This window comes from Mercenaria mercenaria, chromosome 5 (genome assembly GCF_021730395.1).
Source record: "Mercenaria mercenaria strain notata chromosome 5, MADL_Memer_1, whole genome shotgun sequence".
NCBI lineage: Eukaryota > Metazoa > Mollusca > Bivalvia > Venerida > Veneridae > Mercenaria > Mercenaria mercenaria.
Window position 1 is genome coordinate 67,990,055 of NC_069365.1, and position 19,647 is coordinate 68,009,701.

A 19,647-nucleotide genomic window follows, 5' to 3' on the forward strand; every position below is an offset into this window, starting at 1 on the left:
AAATGAGTTTTGAAGGAGTAAGCAATAATAAATCAGGGATAAAAAAACCCCATACAAATTGTAAATTAATCAAAATTTTGGAAAGCTTCATTAGTTGCTATAACAACCATTAAAGTATCACTCACGGCAGTTTGCATCATGTTAACCCTCTGTTCCCTCATATTCCTTACAAATGCGTATATATCAACTTCGCCTTCAGCCTCACCTTCCTCTGTCAGGCTATCTAAGGCAATATACGTTCCTGTTCTGCCAATACCAGCACTGAAACAGTATTTTATGATATACCTATAGTTTTGCTATCTGATACACCTGAACGTATCTAAATCACACAACGGTTGAATTGCTGTTTTTTTTTCAGAATGGATATTTCTTAATTAAAAAAGAATTGATAAAAAAATTCCTGTGTTATTTATTCAGTCGTGGTGATCTCTTAGAGTTTGTGTAGTTATTACTTTACTACGTGCTTGACTACGTCGCCAAAATAGTTTTATTGAATATTACTTTATTGCAATATTCATTCCATTGCAAGACAAATAAGAACAGTTGTAATTTTATACCATCAAATGCACACATATTTTTGTTGGAACTTACGTCACACCGAAAACAAACTAAAGCTATCACTGAGGGTGATGAATATACCCCCGCACGCACTGGCACAGTATATTGCAATTTGACGCACACAAGATTGCATGATTATATGGACTGTATGCATAATTTATAGACTCTGTGTATTTAGTATAGTAACAAAAAGAAAGTCCCATAACTCTGCAGAATATTTTTTCTGAAAAAAAAAATACCTAACATGCAGCATGAACAAGTAAGGTTGGTACTGATCACTTGTCTGAAGTTTCATTAAAATGTGTTCAATGGGTCGGGAGATTAGGAGCGCACACGATTGCATATGCAGACTGTATATAATATATTAACAAAAACCAAAGTCGCGTGACTGTGCAGAATGATTTTTTTCCTGAAAAACCTGATATGCACCATGCACAACTAGGGTTACTATTGATCACTTGTATAAAGTTTCATTAAATTCTGTGCATGGGTTCAGGAGATTAAAATTGCATATGTAGACTCTATGTTACTTTATTCTATAACAAAAAGGGTCCGTAACTCCGCATTTTTTTTCTGAATGAACCAAACATGCACCATGCCCAGCTATTTTTGTTACTGATAACTTGTGTGCAGTTTCATTAATTGTGTCAAGTGGATGAGGAGAGTTGCTGCGCACAAGACTGCATCTACAGACAGACGGACAGATAGACAAACTGACAGATAGACCGACAGACAAACAGATAACAAACTGCAACCTAAAACCAGTATACCCTCCCACCTTACAACTTCGTTATTCGTCGGGTACAATTATAGGAACTATGGCAACTTGCCAGACTAACATGGCGGACATTATTTCAGGCATTTGCTAGCACCTCGGTAAGGCAACCGACATTCAGTTGGGTGGGTTTTCTTACATAAAATAATTCTATACCCAAAGCGAGGTGTCAAACCCACAACAATGTGTGTTACATACAAAATTAAACTTAATTTGGCAAGACAACATACACTAAGGTATACTCAAAGTTAAACAAAATTATATTGTCTGATTATGAGACTGTTTTAACTATCAACTATTGCCTTTCATCATGGCCACATAGGAGCACAGCAGAAATATCTCCAGAAAATATATAAATATACCTGAACATTGTGTACAATAAATGTATACGATTACCTGCAGTGTACAAGGATAGGACCTTCTAGTTCAGTCTTAACACTGTTCACCCTCTGACGAAATTCTATCAAGCTTGTGACATCATCAGGCGTGCCTTTATCTGGCCACGCAGTAAAATGGACTTGAAAACTGGTCCTTTTCTCCGACTCCTGAAATTGCTAATTTGTATATCATATCACCCTTTTAAAACGGCGTGTTTGAGTACTAATTACGTTCTGTTTAATTTTTCTATACAAACAGACAAAAGCACGCATCTAAATATTTTAAATAGTATGCATAAAATACGTATGCTCCTCATCCCTATGAAGAGTCCCGTAATCACTATGGATATGACCTCTGACTTACTTACCTCATAAACAATAGGGTCATCAACTTCATACGTTCAGTTATGGTATCAAGTTTGAAGATACTGGGTATAGTGGTTCTGAAGTTACTGAGTGAAAACAGTTCTCAAGTCTCATGCCCCATTGTCCTTATCCTTTGATTTAACTGGTCTCTAAATCAATAGGGGTCTTTTATTTTATTAAGCCAAAATACGCTACCAAGTGTAAAGGTTCTTTGTCAAGTTATTCTAAAGTTGCCCGTAGAAACAATTTTCAATGTTCAGGTCCCTTTGTTGACTTATAACCTAGCGACCACAAAAACAACAGGCGGCATCTACCGTATAAGCCCAGTTTGTGTCTAGTGGTTCACAGGTTATCGAGGGGAAACCATTTTTTAATATTCAGGTGAACTTGACCTTTGACGTATTGATTCCCAAAACAATCTACTTCATTTGCTAAATTATGCTTTTAAGTTGGAAGGTTCTGGGGCGTATAGTTCTAATAAAATATGTAAAGTTAATGAGTGGGACCTTTTTCAAGGTTCAGGACCCTGTGAACTTTTGAGGACACCAAAATAATAGGGGTCATCACTTAATGAGCCAAATCAAGCTAAAAATTAATATTTTGGGCCACGTGTTTCTCAAGTTATTGGACAGAAACCGTTTTTAAGGTTAAAGTCCTGTGACCTTGACGTTTGACTTACTGACCCCAAAATATTATGAGTCATTTAAAACAAATCATGCTTTACAATTTGAAGACTCTGGGTCATGTGAGTGTCAAGTTAACAAAAGGAAACCTATGAACTAAAAACAGTAGCAGTTCTATATTTCATAAGCTTAATCATACTAACAACATCATAAAGCACTACGTACTTTCTGAATAGTAAACGACCTGATGATGTAGTCAGCGTAGGTTTCTTCACTTTGACATGTGACTTGTATATTGGCATAGAGCAAACTGAACCCTTTCTCAGGCCAGTATTGGTCACACTTCGGTGCCTGCAAAATAGGTGTTGTGATCCTTATTTTAGATAAATATCTTTGCAATATGTTTGTTATAGTCAGTTCATGAGAGGTAAAGAAAATTGTAGAAGTCCTCAAGCACTGTGCAAGTGTTTATGAGGAAATTCCTTATAAAAGAACATGAAATGACATAATAACTATACTGAGACGAACTTTTATAATCAATTTCTAATACTTTTGAATGAAGTTTTGATATCAAAATACATCTAAAGAACACATGGAGTCTCGTATAAGTTGTAGTAACCAAAGCCAAGTTGAAATACAACTCAAGTATTTAATGTCGATTGCGTTTATGTACTACATACTTAGATTAGGACCGGGTGTATTAATTTTTGTTTTAGAATGAATTAAACGAAGGTAAAGGGTATCAAAGTATCTGACAACAATAGCTGATAATATGTATTATTTCGTACACAAGCGAAATACAAGATGAGAAATCTTACCCCTCCTTCATCAAGTTTAGTCAACATGACAATTTTGCCTACTTTCTCCTGCCACACCATTATCCAGAAAGCAGACATATCTCCCATATACTTATATGTAGGCCCTACAATGGATATCGTTAGTACAATGTTTTACAGAATAGGGGAATGAAAATCAAGATAAAACAATACAGTATTCAGGAACCCTAATTTAAGAAGATAAACCATAACGACGTTAGCACACGAGCTATTTTCCGACAAATGTATTAACACACACAAAATAATTAACTGTATGTTTAGTCTAGTCTTTCTGCAGTTGAGTGAAAAGGAATTATGTGCACAATATTTACTTCGTTCACTCCGTTCTTTCTTACGAAGTTATCAACTATCAATTTAACAATGATATTTAAATGCATTTTCATCAGTCAAACAAAACTGACGGACAAGTAGCATAAAATTATTAACTTGAAAAGTGTGTATTTAAACTACTAACTTAAAATCAATTTTGTTTAACACAGCTATCAAAAATTAAGATAACATATTAAAGGTAAACTTTCCATTTCTCAAGCTACTTACCTATCGACGCGATGTAAGCTTTCCTTTTGTTATATCCCTTAAATATAAATTTGTTCTATATCATTTAGAAATAAAAACTAGCATGAGCATGGCTGCATTTGCTTGTATCAACATTCTACTAGTTTGCCTTTAATCGAATAAAAATGTTATATACTTAAAGTCGTATGTTTGGTAGCTAGGATTACGTTTTTACTTATAAACTAAGTTTGTAATCATATCGTTTTGCATGAGTCGGAGTGGTAGGTACTTAACTAAAAAGTCATAGATTTAGAAAATAACTGTTAACTTACATCTATATAGCTCGCATTTATATAGTCAGAACTGCAGTCTCTAAGTACAATTCTTGTGCAATCGTCTGAATAAACAATGGTAAATTTGCCAAATAGCGTTACGTTTTATTATACATACGAGTACTAATTTTAAAGATTTATAACTTTGTACTTATTTTGATAGTAATAATATGTAATAATCATATTATACATCTTCATACTTTTTCTTTAGTTTCGATAAAATTCATCATATTTATCTGTAATAAACTGGATTAAAAACAATTGATATGTTCTGAATTAGTTTGATATCATTTACTTTGTATTGTCTTGAATTTCAAACAAGGTTTGGTACCAAATTCGTATTAAGGTTACGCACATGGATATATCCCCCTGTAACGATTCTTTGCTATGTTTTCTCTCCTCTGTGAGTCTACATATGGCTTGATAAGTCCAGGCGGCAGTTGCTGGAAAAGCATCAATGAATATTATGCAAAAGCACAGACCGGCTCTCTGGTATCTTATCAGCAAGGTGCAAATTTACACAGCTTATTATTAGTTTTTAAAGTACAAAGATACATGTATTAACATAAATGTATCATTCACACCAACATAAGTGTTAAGTGAATATTGGGAGGACATTAACGATATAAAACATAACATAAAGACAGAAGCAAACATCATGACGTATGTCTTCTATCTCAATGTAAGGCGCTGTAGGAGTGAAAAAAGGCTTTGTCGTAGTTTTCATATTACACTAGTGCAATAACATTTGGCAATGATGTTGCTTAAAGAAACGTTATTCGAATGATTAGTCTGTATTAGGTAAAGATAAGTTGGAATTTCGACATTTCAGCAAAATAAAAACCTACATGTGATGAAAAGAATATACAATTTTGTCTTTCAAATTTGGATTTAAGTAGCTCGTTGATAAGTATCACAAAAATACTCGACAGGGCCTCGGAATTATTATTTTCATTCGATGTTGTGTGATCAGTTAGATATGAAGACTCATGTAAATATCATCCATTGAACGATTGCAGTTAGTAACTATTAGCTGGATCGGCTGAACGTAACAGAAAGTCTATACGTTTTGCGAATACGTATACTCCTGTAACTTCTAACACATGAAAATTATGTGCAGTACAGGATTGGTTCTTACTGTTAAACACATGTACCTGGAATTCGTCAGCAAAGTCATCATTTGTCTTCTTTGATACAAAATCTGGTAACTGATCGAGCATAATTTTTCGCCTTTTCACCGCTGCTACATTGTAATATGTATCCACGACCTCAGATGCTGTTTGTGCTGTAACCTGTGTTATAATTATATATTATAGTCTTAAATAGCACAAAATGATACTACTGTATTTTGTATAATATAAACCTTTGTTTGAAATATGCACAAGTGTAAGTTAGATTTTGAAATCATCTCGACAAATATGTAGCATTCACTCAATGTAATACTGTTATAAATTATTTTAGATTATTAATAAAAACCTATGCATGGGAAATGTGCCGAAACACTATGACAATTAAAATAAAACAATAAAATGTGTTTTTAGCTTATTTTAAAAAAAAGTACCTACCATTTCATGATTGCTAGAAATTGCCGTAAGGTCAATCTCTTCCTCGACTTCCGTATTTAATGTATCTAGATGACCAGGGTAATTCTGTGAAAGTGTGGTCTCTGCGACGGAATCTCTACTATCAGTTTTCCCAAAATCTGATTCAGGTGTAGGATCTCCTTGTTTGAGATCATTTTGATTCATAACAGTAATATCGTTCTGGGTTTTGGGTTTCTCGTAGTTTGGACTGCTGACTGCCTTTGTAGAGGTATTGTCGTCAGAAGACTTTGTCCTTTCAACTTGTTTCTTCGGTTTGTTGGGCACAGCGTACACTACATGTAAAATACACATTTAAAGATATTTCAAGCCTACAATATATGTGTAAAAATTAAAATAACATCTGAATCCGTCAATATTGTATTTTTGATCAAGCTCTAACTGATGCCTTACTATTTTTGTTTTTTCACAATATTTTGTTAGTAAACTTTAAAAAGCTTGCAAATTCAGATAATGTATAAAGATATTGTTTACATTGCCATCCAGCCAGATCATACACTGACCAATTCTTAAACATTAGATATAAAAACATAATAAAAGACGTCTTTACCGGGATCGTTTGTTTCATCAGAAATACCACTAGTCAGGACTTCACTATTCTTCATAACTGAATGATCTGTTTTATCAACTATTTCTGTCATGTCGTTTTCCTCCGATTTACCCATTCCCTTGCGTCTGAAATGCGCATGCAATAATATCATATTGAATTTTAAACTTCGCCTCTTTTGTAAAAAAATGAAACTAATTTAGCATGAAAGCATTCTTAATGAAAACCTATGTCTTCTTGTTGAAAATAAAGTGTGGAAACCAAATGACAATAGTAGTATAAGAAATACCGAAGCGAGCTCAATCTGACCCCCCTGACCCCTTGACCCTATTCTATAAGTGCACTTTAACCTTGCCCTAAACTTAAAATACTAACTTGGTACCTTTGATACCCTGAAAATCTTTTAAATCTTTAGTTAAACCGAATGAAAACCTTTGGTTTAACCAAAAAAAAAAAAAAGATTTAGTCTTTGGTCCGGACTGACCCCTTGTCCATATTCTAAAAAATCCAATGCTGGACAATTAAAAACCAAAAAATAAACAACTTTTCATAGTACTATATGAAAACCTGTAGTAAAATATGATTAAACACTTCCACCAAAATATTTGTCAAAATCCTACCACAAAAACATGGTCAGTTTAACCTGACTTAACCTCTTATCCCTATAAATTTTAACGACACCGGTGTCATTTTCTTTAACAAGTTTATCAATCAATATCGTTTGTAAAGCGACACCGGTGTCGTTCTATTGGTATTTACTTTCATTCATAAAGTTAACCGATATGTTTACATTTGTAGTGCAATTCGTTTAAACTTCCTTGTGATCGATTTACGTTTTACAGCTGATTTAATATAAGTGTCATAGGTAAATCAAGTGCATTTTTTAAAAATGATAATGCGGGAAACCACAAATTCAACCAATCAAAAGCCTGCCATTTTTCTGCCAACTTGGCAGACACTGCCACATTGCTGCCACTTGGCAGAACTTTGGCAAAACTTTGGCAGATTATATTATATTATATTTATTAATAAAATGTAAAGGTGGGTCTACAACCCCCGGAGGCAAAGCCTCTGGTCTTTGATCTTATCTTCAATTAGTAAGTACATTATTAGGGTACACATAGTAATTAAACTTTTAATTAAGCTTTTAAATTAAGCTTTTAATTAACCTTTAATCCAAAAGTCTGTTTAAAACCATGGGATACAGGTTCATCCGATATGTAGAATCTGATGTGACTACCCATCAAAAGCAAAAATGTTAATTCTGTAGATTCCGAATCGTCATAAGGGTGAATATCAAACATTGTTCCTTGTTTTAGATAAATTTTAATTTTTTTCTTATACATAGATATTAACTTATCAGTGTCAAAGTCCTCAGCTGCCTCAGCTGTTATATTTACATTATCAAAATATATCAAAAAATAAAACATCATCCTGGGGCCTTGGATTCCGCCACCTAAATATAAAATGTGATATTGGGCTTTTAGTCGGTTTATAACGGTTCACCCGGGAGCTCGCACCCTTTAATAAAATCTTAATATCTATTATATAAGTTCCGGTTTTTCCGACTATAAACACACCACTCAAAAGCATATCTAGTACTTCTATTTTTATTCTTGGTTTGTGTTTAAAAATCTTATAATCTACGAAAATTCCAGGTCTTATTTCAAATATATTTAAATAGTTCAGATCGGCCATATTTTTATATGTTGAATGTATCCAGGCACCACGACGGTCAAAATACTTTTTCATTTGTATGTAATCAAAAGTATGACTATAATAGTATTCAAAGAGAAACACTTCATGTCTCACTTCCTCTACCCTTTTTTCTATTTTCCTGTCTTTCTTTTTAAGTTTAATAATTATGTTAGCTAAATCATCAATTCGTTTTGTTGTAGCAACTTCAGAAGCAGATAATTGTCAACAGTATTCTTTGTTCTAGCTAATTGTGTTTCTTGTTTTAAGAAAGCATCTTTTACTTCTATAATTTTTTCCCAATTATTAGAAATTTTTTTCATCATTAGTAGCAATTTCTCCGACATTAGCGGTTATTGCTTTAGTATTAGCAGTAATTATTTGGGGTATTAGCAGTGATTGATTCTCCTTGTTTAGCTGATATTTCAACTACAGAGTCCAAATAAATTTATTATTTTTTTAATTTTATCATTAATTTGATATAAAATTTTTTAATATCTTCTTGTAATAAACCTTTAAGTTTACTTAACTCTTCGTACTTTATATTGTGACTTGCATCAACATTATTAATCAGGTCTACAAGTTGTTTCTTCAAATTTTCTATCTGATTATTAACTGTGTTAATTGCTTTAGTATTAGCAATAATTGCTTCAGTATTAGCAGTAATTAACTCTCCTTGTTTAACTGATTTTTCAACTACAAAGTCCAGTTCATTTTTATGTTCTTCAACTTTAGCATTAAGCTGCGTCATATCTTCTTGTAATTTTTTTGTAATATTACTTAAGTCTGCATACTTTAAATTATGACGGTTGTCAACAATACTAATCCAATTTCGAATTTGTTTTTTAAAGTCATCTATTTTAGAATTTAGCTCTTTTTTAAAGTCCTCTAATGCTGTGTCATGATCATCACCTCTTTGTGAAGCCGCCTTTTCCAAGTCAGATTTATATTCTGCAAGTTTATTTGAAATTAATTCTAATAAATCTTTATGCTTTTTTTCAGTTTCAGTATTTAGTTTATTTATTTCTGTTCTGATTTCTAACTGATACATATTTTGTAACTTTTTTTCAGCTTCAATAATTTTGTCTTTTAGTTCTTCATGTTTAATCATACCATCTTTTAATTCTTGAACTTGAGTGTATAACTTTTCAAAATTAGTTCTAAATACTTTTTTTATATTGTCATCTGTCAAATCAGATTTCTCTTCAAGTTCTTTAATAGAATCAGTCATAGCTTTCATTTCTTCTTCAATTTTACCTTGTAATTCAACTATCAATAATGAATTTTTTTTTAAATCTTTTGTTAATTCTTCAATATTCTTTACTTCTGCTTCTAATGTCTGTTTTATACTTTTAATATCTTCAAGATTATAGTTATCATTACACTTTGAATTTTTTTATACACAAACCGTCTTGGAACTGCATCAGCGGGTTTATCTGGTTTTCCCTTTAGGTTGATTATTTCATTACCTCCCATATCTAATGCTCTATTCATTGTGTTATCAGTTCCTTATTTTTATGAAGATATGATTCCATGTCCTTTCTAAGCTTTTTATATTGTTTTTTAGTAGCAATAATCACTTAAATCAATATCAAATTTAACTTTACTTACACTTTCAGTTTCACTTATTTTTTTGTATCATTAAAAACTCCCATTATATATTACCAGTAAAGTTTTTTTTTAAAAACTTCCTTGGTTTGTCAATATATAAGAAATCATATTTTGATTTGTTGCATTAGCAAAAGTATCACGATCTATATTTTGTTCATTACAAATCATATCATTTTCTCGTTTACCTGGACTTTCAAACAAAATATAATGTGAACAGTTAATTCGAATATCTTTTGGGTGTTTTAATTTAAGACTGCCTTAAATAAATAACACAACAGTTTTTTGTGACGTCCTTGAATAAAGTATTTTGTTATTTCATTTTGAACTTTTTTATCTTCACATACAAAATCATCAAATATTACTACTTTTTGTTTTTCTGATTCAAGATTTTCACAAGGCTCAATTTGGTTGGGATCAGCTGAACATTCAAGTATTTCATTTGGATCTACTTTAATTTTTTTTGCAATTTGACTTAAGTGGTTAATTAAATCTTGATATTTAGATTGTTCTAGGTTTTTAGCATACAAGTATAATTTATCATAATATATAAGAGGTTTTCAAAAGTATATGCATTAATGTATTTGTTTTTCCAGATCCAGAAGATCCACATATTAACATTCTAAAACATGAATCTGGCATAAAAGGATAAAATTGTTTAAAGTTATTGGATTTATCACTTTTTGTATCATAATTTGGAATTTCCATTTATATAATTAAAAACTAAAGTTTTAAAACTTTATCTTACATTATTTTACAATATCTTACATTATTTTACATTATTTTACAATATCTTACATTATCTTACATTATTATATAAATGCAATCGAAACTTAATGAAATGATAATAAGAAAAAAATTAGTCGGACAAAAGATGAGAGCTCTTAGAGAAGAAATAATGAGAGAAAAAATAAGAAAAGCTACAAATCGGGATATGTACACTGAAATTTATAAGCCAATTACTGAAAAAATAGAAAGTCAAAAAGAACAATTATCAAGTCAGTTAAAAGCATTACCTGGAATTAAGGAGCAATTAGCGTTACTTCCAAAAAGTTTTGTTGATAAAATAAAAGAACAAAAATCGGCTGAGATAATGGAAGAACCACCACCTCCGGGACTACCACAACCATTACAACCATTACCGCCGGAAGATACTATGGGTTTGGAAAAGCTATTCCGAGAACCAATGCGGTTAATACCGCCGGAAGATCATATGGGTTTGGATGATGAAGATGATGAGTTTGAAGACACCAAAAAACCTCCCGAAGAATTTGTGATAAATTTAGATGCAAATATTCATAAAGATGTATTATCAGATTGGAGTTTACCTGTATTATCAGAGTTAGTAATAAACAAAGGTAAAGATGATTGGATAAAAATAAGAAAAAAGGTTACCGAAAAATTAAAGAAATGTACTCGTAATATAAATAAATATAGTAAAGAAAAACCAGATGAAATAATTGAATTTACAGATGCAGAACCTATGACTGCAGATGAGTATGTTTCGGAGTTAGAATCAGACAAAAAAAATCTTAAAATATATGGTGAACGCTTATCAAAAATGATTGATGAGTCAGAGGTAATTAAAAAAGGAAAAGGAATAAGATATTATAACCCATATAAAGTTTCACCAAATGGACAATATGGTAATTTAATTATTAACTTAAATAAACTTTATGGTCAAAACAAATTAATTGCTAAGGATAGAATAACTGGAAAAGAAGTAATTAACACTAAAGTAGATAATGATTTGATTGATTTGATTAATAAAAGATATAACAATAAGAAAAAGCATTCAATTCATTCAATAAAAATATTCAAAGAATTAACAGAAAAATCAGGATTACCTATCAATAAAAGATCTATGAAATTTAAAAAAGTAATTAGAGGACAGGGTTATGACGTTTGTCCATGTAATCCAAAAGAATTGGTTAATGACTTGGAGTTAATTTGTGGTTCAATTGATGCTGGAAATAATAATGAAGAACTAAAAAATGAAGGTATTAGAATAATTGATGAACTATTAAAAATGAATTCACTATTACCAGAACAACATGAAATGTTATATAAAAATTATTTTTCTTGAATTTAGTTTTTAATTAAAAAGATATGTTTGATAATTATATAAATGGAACAAAAAATAGTATTAAGTTCTGAAACAGTTAAAGATAATAAAAATAAACCGAGTGATTTTACAATCAGATTTAGTCGTTCTTTAATTTTAGATAAAAATAAAAACTTATGTTGTTGGTTTGGATAGTATTAACACTATGACTTACTCTTGGCATAAATATTAGTGATGAATATGACAATAAAAGAATTCGTTATCATAATGGTAAGAATGGAAAGATATCATATTTACAAATGGTTCTTACAGTTACACAGATATTAATAATTATATTAGGGAAACATTAATAAGTAATGATGATTTTGAATTTAATAAATCAGAAATTGCTCCAATAAGTTTGGAATTTGATTTAAGTAGTTTTAAGATTTTGATTTCAATTACAGATAATTTTGGATTGGATTTGGAAATATCAAATTTTCATACATTGCTTGGATTTGAGAAAAAAAAATTGAGAAATACTGAATGGGGAACTACAACACCAAATATAACTAACTCTGTTGATACAATTTTACATTCATTGTGATCTTATTGATAATTCACTTGTTGATGGTAATTTCAGTGATATTATCTATGCTTTAAGTACTGCAGATTTAACAAGAGCTTATCCATTTACAAAAGAACCACAAAGAGTTGGATATTCTGAAATTAATAATATTTATAAAATTCAATTAGAATATATATTACAGATGTATTTGGTAGAATAATTAATTTTAATGGGGTTGAAACAAGTTTTACACTTATTTTAAAAGAAATTAATTAAAACTAAAGTTTTAAAACTTTAATTATGAAATTATAAATTTTAGTTTTATATAATGTACAAGAAAGTTTATGACAAAAATAAAGGAATATTTATTTATGTTGATGCTCACACGGGAAAAGAAATCATACATGGAACAGGTATCTTTGATACTTTAACGAAATTGCTTTCAAGCGGAGTTGCATCTTCAATTGGCACAGCTGGAAAAAAAGCTTTGGAAACAGCAGGAAAAGCAGCACTTGAAAGTGGAACAAAAAAGGTTGGCACAGAAGTTGGAAATTTAGCTGCAGCAAAACTTATTGGAAGCTTCACTGGAGATACTAATAAAATTGTTGAAAAACTTAAAAAGAAACCTGCTCCGGCAGTTGGTAATTTAATTGCTAAGGAATTACAAGAAAAGAATAATAAAAATAATAATAAAAATAATAATGATAATGAGGAGGATATTCATATAAGAATAAATAGAATATTGTCAGGATCTGGGACACGTAAACGTATTAACAGATTAATTTATAAAAACTAAAGTTTTAACTTTAATAAAAAAATAAAATAAAAAATAAAATAAAAAATAAAATAATATATAATATATACATGTTTAGAACAAAACAATATTGTGAAAGATATGAATTAACTCCTATTCAATTAGATACAGCATTAATATCTGTCTTGGGAAATAATGTTAAACAACAAAAAAACGGATATCACTTTACAATTAATGATAGAAGTTCATATTTTGATTGGTTTAATGGTTATTTTGAAGTAAGTTTTAAAGTAAATAAGCTTGCTAATGGTGCTGAGTATGATGGAGCCCAAATCGCTCTAATTAATAATGCAGCTTCATTAATTGATCAGTTAGTGGTTAAACAAAATGGAAAAATTGTTTATGATTGTAATAATTTATACAAAGTAATAAATGTAAAGAGTTTGGTTGAACTATCTGAAGATTATGCAAAATCAACTGGAACAAATGAGTTTATTTATTTAGATAATACTGCTACTGCTGCTGCTGATGATAATTCGGGGTTTGCTATTAGAAGGGATTTAATCAAGAAAAATAATGAGGTAAATGCTAAGATTCCATTAAATAATTATTCATTTTTTCAAGGTTTAGAAACTAATATTTTACCTCCAAGTCAAATTCAAATAACACTGCAGTTGACAGATGATGATGAATTAATTTTTAGAGCTGGCGGAGACCCAGGTAGGGTAATTGTAACAAAATTAATTCTATGGGTTCCACGTTTGGTTTTTAATGAATTTGGGTTTGAACTAATTACTACTGAAAGATTTAAAAAAGCAAGATGGTCATACCTTAGGGAAATGGTGACACAATCAACTGATACACAACAAACTAATATAACCTTTAGAATAACGGCTGGTGTAATAAAACCACAACATGTATTTGTTTATTTACAACGACCTGACAAAAGTAATTCACAAGAACATAACCCGCATTTATTAGATACATTTCAAGTTAATGCAGATAATGATAATTGCATTTTGAGCTCCTGTCGTCTTGAAGTTGGTAATGGTGTTTTTTATCCAGAAACAGAATATACAAGTATATCAAGAATATATGACGATGTAATTAATTATTATTATAAACAAAATAACAAAACTACTGGAAGTCTTTTAAATAGATCAAATTTTAAAAAATTGTTTGGATTTATTCATTTTAACTTGGAATATAAAAAGGAAGTAACTACAGATGACCCTAAGCATATTACATTAACAGCTAAATTAAATATTCCACCAGCAGCTAATATTCGTGTTTACGCAATTGTATTGTATGAAGAAACAGTTGAAATAAATACTATTGGAAATGAACTTGTTATTGTTTAAATAAAATAAATATAAATTAAAATAAATATAAAGTATATAATGTCATCAAATTATATTGAATATAAAGTTAACCTTACAGATGGACAAAAGAAAAATTTAGCCCGAGCCTACAACAACAAAATTCCACATACTTTTAGATTAAAACATGAACAATTACATGGAAACTTCCCTTTACTTTTAACAAAAACACAAATTAATCAAATTAAAAAAGCTGTTGCAAATAAGAAGGGATTAGAAATTACAATTTCAAAAAGCCAAATGTCCAGTCAAGGTCAAAATGGTGGATTTTTAGGAGCTTTAGCTGGTTTGTTAGGAAAAAACAATTCTTCCAATGGCAGCAAAAATAGCTCCAAAAAAATTAGCCCCTCTAGGCATTGGTGCCCTTTCTGGACTGGCCAGTACTGGTGTTAGTAAAATACTTGAAATGGTATTATTTCAGTAGCTAATGATAAGAGAAATATGATATCACCATATCTTACACCTAATCAAAGAAAGCAACTAGTAGGATCTGGAGTGATTAAATTAACACAAAAACAAAAACAAGACGGTGGGTTTTTAGGTATGTTGGCTGCTAGTCTAGGGATACCTTTGATTACATCTTTGTTAAGTGGAAAAGGACTACAGATTGATTCACAACGGAGACCTTACAGACGAATTCCTATAGTAAAAAAAAAAAAAATTAGTAAAAAGAAATAAAATTTATAAACAAACCAATATCTAACTTTGAAATTGAACAATGGGTTAAAACAATTAAAAATTAAAAACTTTAGGGGTGTATTTAGTAGAAAATAATTTACCAAAATTAAAAGAAAGGACGAGTGTGGAATTATAAATTTAGACGACTCTGTTGGTCCTGGAACACATTGGGTTTGTTACTTGATACTTTGTACTTTGACCATTTGGACTTCCTCCCCGAAAGAAGTAATTAAGTATATACCAAATGTAAAATACAACAATGTTCAATATCAAGATAAAACAAGTATGCTTTGCGGATATTATTGTTTATTTTTCATTAAAATGTTACAAGATAAAGTACCGTTGTATGAGTTACTGTATAAAATACTAAAAATTAATAATGTAAAACAAAATGAACAAACTATTATAAATTATTTTAACTAATAAGGACATGTAAATTAAACTTATTAAAACTGTGTTTTTATTTAACTGGAATAATTAATATAATGGGAATATTCAATAATATAAATGAAAAAGTAAATAAAATAGAAAGACAATTAATAAGAAAACCTCCATTGTTTTTAACAAGTTATACCCAAGATACCGATGGTGGATTATTTCAATGGAAAACTGTAAATGCTAGTCCTGGTTTAGTTCAGAAAGGTAATAATGTAAGAATCATGCATGATTCCATCTTAATTATTCTTGTTGATGCAATTAAATTAGATAAAGGAGAAGCTAAATTACAAATAAAAAATAAAGAAAATGTAATTCTTCAAAGTTATCATGTAAAAAATAACAGAAAAAATGAATCTATTTCTATTAATTATGCAAATGAATTTAAAATAAATGATGCTATTTATATTAATTCTTTAAACGTTATGAATATTCAGTTAACAATTTATGGTTCTATAATTTAAGTTTTAATTTAAGAATTAATTTAAGTTTTAATTTAAGAGTTAATTTAAGAATAAGCTAATGTATCAATACCATTATCAAGAATATATCTTTTATCATCATAACATGATAAAGATGTTTTATTTATAAAAATAACTGGAAAGATTGTGTTTATCAGAACGAATAACTTTAAAGGTGTGATTACTTTGGGTTGAATTAAACAAAGTATCTTTATTTAATTTTTTATGAACTATTGTTTCTTAACAACAAGTTTTTAATTCCTTTACATTTTTTAATGTTTACTTCGTTTTCTAATAAATATGAATACATTTTACTTCTTAATCCGACAAATTCAACAATGGGAATGCCGGCAGCTTCATCTTTAAATTTTCCAATTACTTTTTTATTATTGTCGAAATAAAATTTTGAGTTGTTATCGTAATCACTATTATCAAATAAATCTTTGTCCTTATAAAAGTCTTTATACGCATCTTTGGTTTTTATTTCATAGCATAATGAATCAGTGTCAGTAAACAATAATTTACAATTACTCTCGTACTTTTCCTTAATATAATTATAATGAAAATCATACATTAAATATTTTGATAAATCTAGAATGCACATTCCAACATAACAAGGTCTGTTTAATAACAAACTTTCTTTTATTCTATGAATACCAAACAAATTCTTGTTAAAAATCGTTGAACTAACAAATGAAGGTTTGGCTATGTATTTTAATAAAATATTTTCATCATGTGTTAATTTAATATTAATCCTCTTGCGTAAATTCTCCATCGTTTTACCGAATACAGAATTGTTCATTAACTTAAAAAAGTCCTTTTCAAATGAATTTTTTGCTTTAGATCTTTTTTGAGTATTAAAATCAATATACTTTTTTAAAACCCAAAGGACTTTCGTCAAAAATTAATATTTTATGTATTTTTGTTACTTTTAACCCTAATTGTGTATATAGTTCAAGATTTTTATAATGAACTACATAATTTTGTTTTTTCATTAAAGTTGGAACTAACTTTTTTACATTACTTTTTCCTATTTCAAATTCTGTTTTAATATTTTTACTATAATTGGAAAGCCATTGATCTGGTATAATAATTTTTTCAGGAGCTAAAGGATAATCATTGTGGGTTTTATGTAATTCTTTTGGATATTCAAGATCACATTCAACTATAAAGTTAGTTTTACCTTTTGCAATTAATTTCTTAAATTGTTTTTCGGATATAAATTTAAAGTTTCCAGAGGGTAAAAGTTGACACATAGCCCAACCGTAAAGGTTATTGGCGTCAAGGTACATAATGTATTTGCTTTCTTCTTTTGGATTATAATCTTTCATATATTTATTGTTTGCTTTACTGTATCTGTTTGAAATATAACTTATTCCTCCTCTCAGTCCCTTTTCAATAAAAAGATACATATCAATATCAGTTATTAAATCTAATTTAATTCCAGTCATTTTTAACATTGCATCCCAAGCTAAACCAGGGCTACTAAAATAATGACAAGGATCTAATTTGTAGTACTCTAAACATAGTTTTCTAAAATTTTCAAATACATCAGCTAAAAGTAATACGTCAGTTTTTAAATATAGATCATGATATTCTCCCATTGTTTTAATTTTAAATTTATTCCAGATATTTTTAGCATGTTCGTATTCATTATCAGATATGTGTGTTTCATTTAAAATGGAATAAAACTCTTCTTTAGAAGGTAATTCTGTTTCTTTGAATTTTTTAAATGAATCCATGTAATCATATGGATAAACACCTTTTGTTTTTAATAATTCTATGTAATCAAATTCTTGAGATAAGTATTTAAATTCTGGAATATTTTTTACTAAGTTATCCAATGATTGAGACATAAATTGGAATGAATCAATAAAGACCAAGTCAGAAATCATAAATGCCATATATCTTTCCATATTGTTAGGAATAACATTAATTTCTTTTTTAAATTTCCCTATTTGTTGCATAATAAAATGACCGTCATAACCTCTTAAATTATGAAAAATAACAGGAATTTTGTGTGTTAGTCTAAAATTAATATTACATTCTGAGTGAGCACTTCCTCTGAATTTTCCTGTTATATGACAGTGATCACGTACTTTGATTGAATCTTCTATATATTCTTTTTCACAAATATGACAAAACTTTTGTTTTTTAAATTCGGTTGAATCATTTTTAGACATTCTTAGTTCTTTGTTAAAGTTAACACTAAATATTTCTTTACAATATTCCTCTTCCTCAAGCATTTTTTCAATAAACTTATAAACTGCATTAGGACCTCTATAAATCTGGGTTGGTTTAGTATATTTATCGTCATAACAACAAACAACTTTATAGCCGTAACCACAATCTATATGATTTTGATATGGTTCAGTAAATGAAGATTTAGTTGATGGTAAAGCAGTTAAAACTTTTTTAGTTATTGATTCAAAATCAGCATAAATTACAAAAGGTACTGCTAAACCTTTATGATAATTTTTAAATTGTACTTTACTTCCCTCTTTTGGCATTTTTACACCTTGGATACCATTAATAGCTAAACAATTTGGAATATGTTCATTTAATATTCTTTCTTGAGTAAAATGTTGTAAACAACTTTTACAAAAATATTTTCTATGTTGGTCTTTGGTTTTGTTAGTCATTAATCTATTAAAGTCTTTTATCCAAACATAATGTTGGACTACAGTTCTTGAGGGTTTACAGCCATCATCAGTTATTTTATCATTTATTTTATCATTTATTTTATCATTTATTTTATTATTAGTAATTAGCAACATGTCACAGTGTTCTTCGTATTGATATTTTGATATGTACAATGGATAAATACTATTTTCTTCATATCCAAATATATTAAATGATATTTCATTTAAAACTTCTATTTTAGGTATTTGATTTAATGTAACAGGAAATTTAATTCCAGTATAATCAAGATCGTTTATATGTTTTTTATAATTTGAAACTCTTTCAGAATTTTTTGTTACAGGAAATTTGTAAGCTAAATGACACCATCTAAAACATTGATTATCATCATTCTTTATATTTATTAATCCTTTCATTGAATTTTGTAATGGTTTTGGTAATTCTAAATAACTTGAAGCAGCCAATGGACTATACTTATATCTATTTATATAATGAGCATCAACTGACTCTATTCTCCAGCCACTTCCTTCAGAAATCCAATTACCAATTCTATTTATTATTTCATCAAAAGCTTGATGTAAGTTTTTTTTATTTCATTGTATTAATTATTTCTAAAGCCTTTGATTGAAAATAAGCTGATTTATATATTGTATCAGTTTTATCCATTTTTGCAAAAGTTATTTTTAAAACAACGTTTATTTTTATACCTTTTAAAGTTTTAAGTTTAGATTTAAGTATTTCATAAGAGTCGTTTATAGTTAAATATAATTGATTCTTTGGATCTTGTCTATATGTAATTTTAATTTCAAATTTCTTAAAATATTGTTTTGTAGATCTCTCGATTTCCATCTATATATTATATTTAGAAAATAAAA

The 19,647-nt window shown here is 29.1% G+C and overlaps 1 protein-coding gene across 1 annotated transcript in view; it reads right to left on the reverse strand.

The window, feature by feature from the left end:
• Window positions 1–19,647, reverse strand: part of LOC128557109 (receptor-type tyrosine-protein phosphatase kappa-like) — a 33,325-nt gene that overhangs the window by 8,428 nt on the left and 5,250 nt on the right. The window contains exons 3-12 of the mRNA XM_053543819.1: window positions 6,514–6,638; window positions 5,928–6,238; window positions 5,517–5,654; window positions 4,718–4,805; window positions 4,363–4,427; window positions 4,073–4,109; window positions 3,518–3,621; window positions 2,925–3,050; window positions 1,730–1,878; window positions 126–261 (exon numbers count right to left, since the gene is read on the reverse strand). Of these exons, the coding sequence (XP_053399794.1) occupies window positions 126–261; window positions 1,730–1,878; window positions 2,925–3,050; window positions 3,518–3,621; window positions 4,073–4,109; window positions 4,363–4,427; window positions 4,718–4,805; window positions 5,517–5,654; window positions 5,928–6,238; window positions 6,514–6,638 (1,279 nt within the window). The remainder of the gene's footprint in view (window positions 1–125; window positions 262–1,729; window positions 1,879–2,924; window positions 3,051–3,517; window positions 3,622–4,072; window positions 4,110–4,362; window positions 4,428–4,717; window positions 4,806–5,516; window positions 5,655–5,927; window positions 6,239–6,513; window positions 6,639–19,647) is intronic.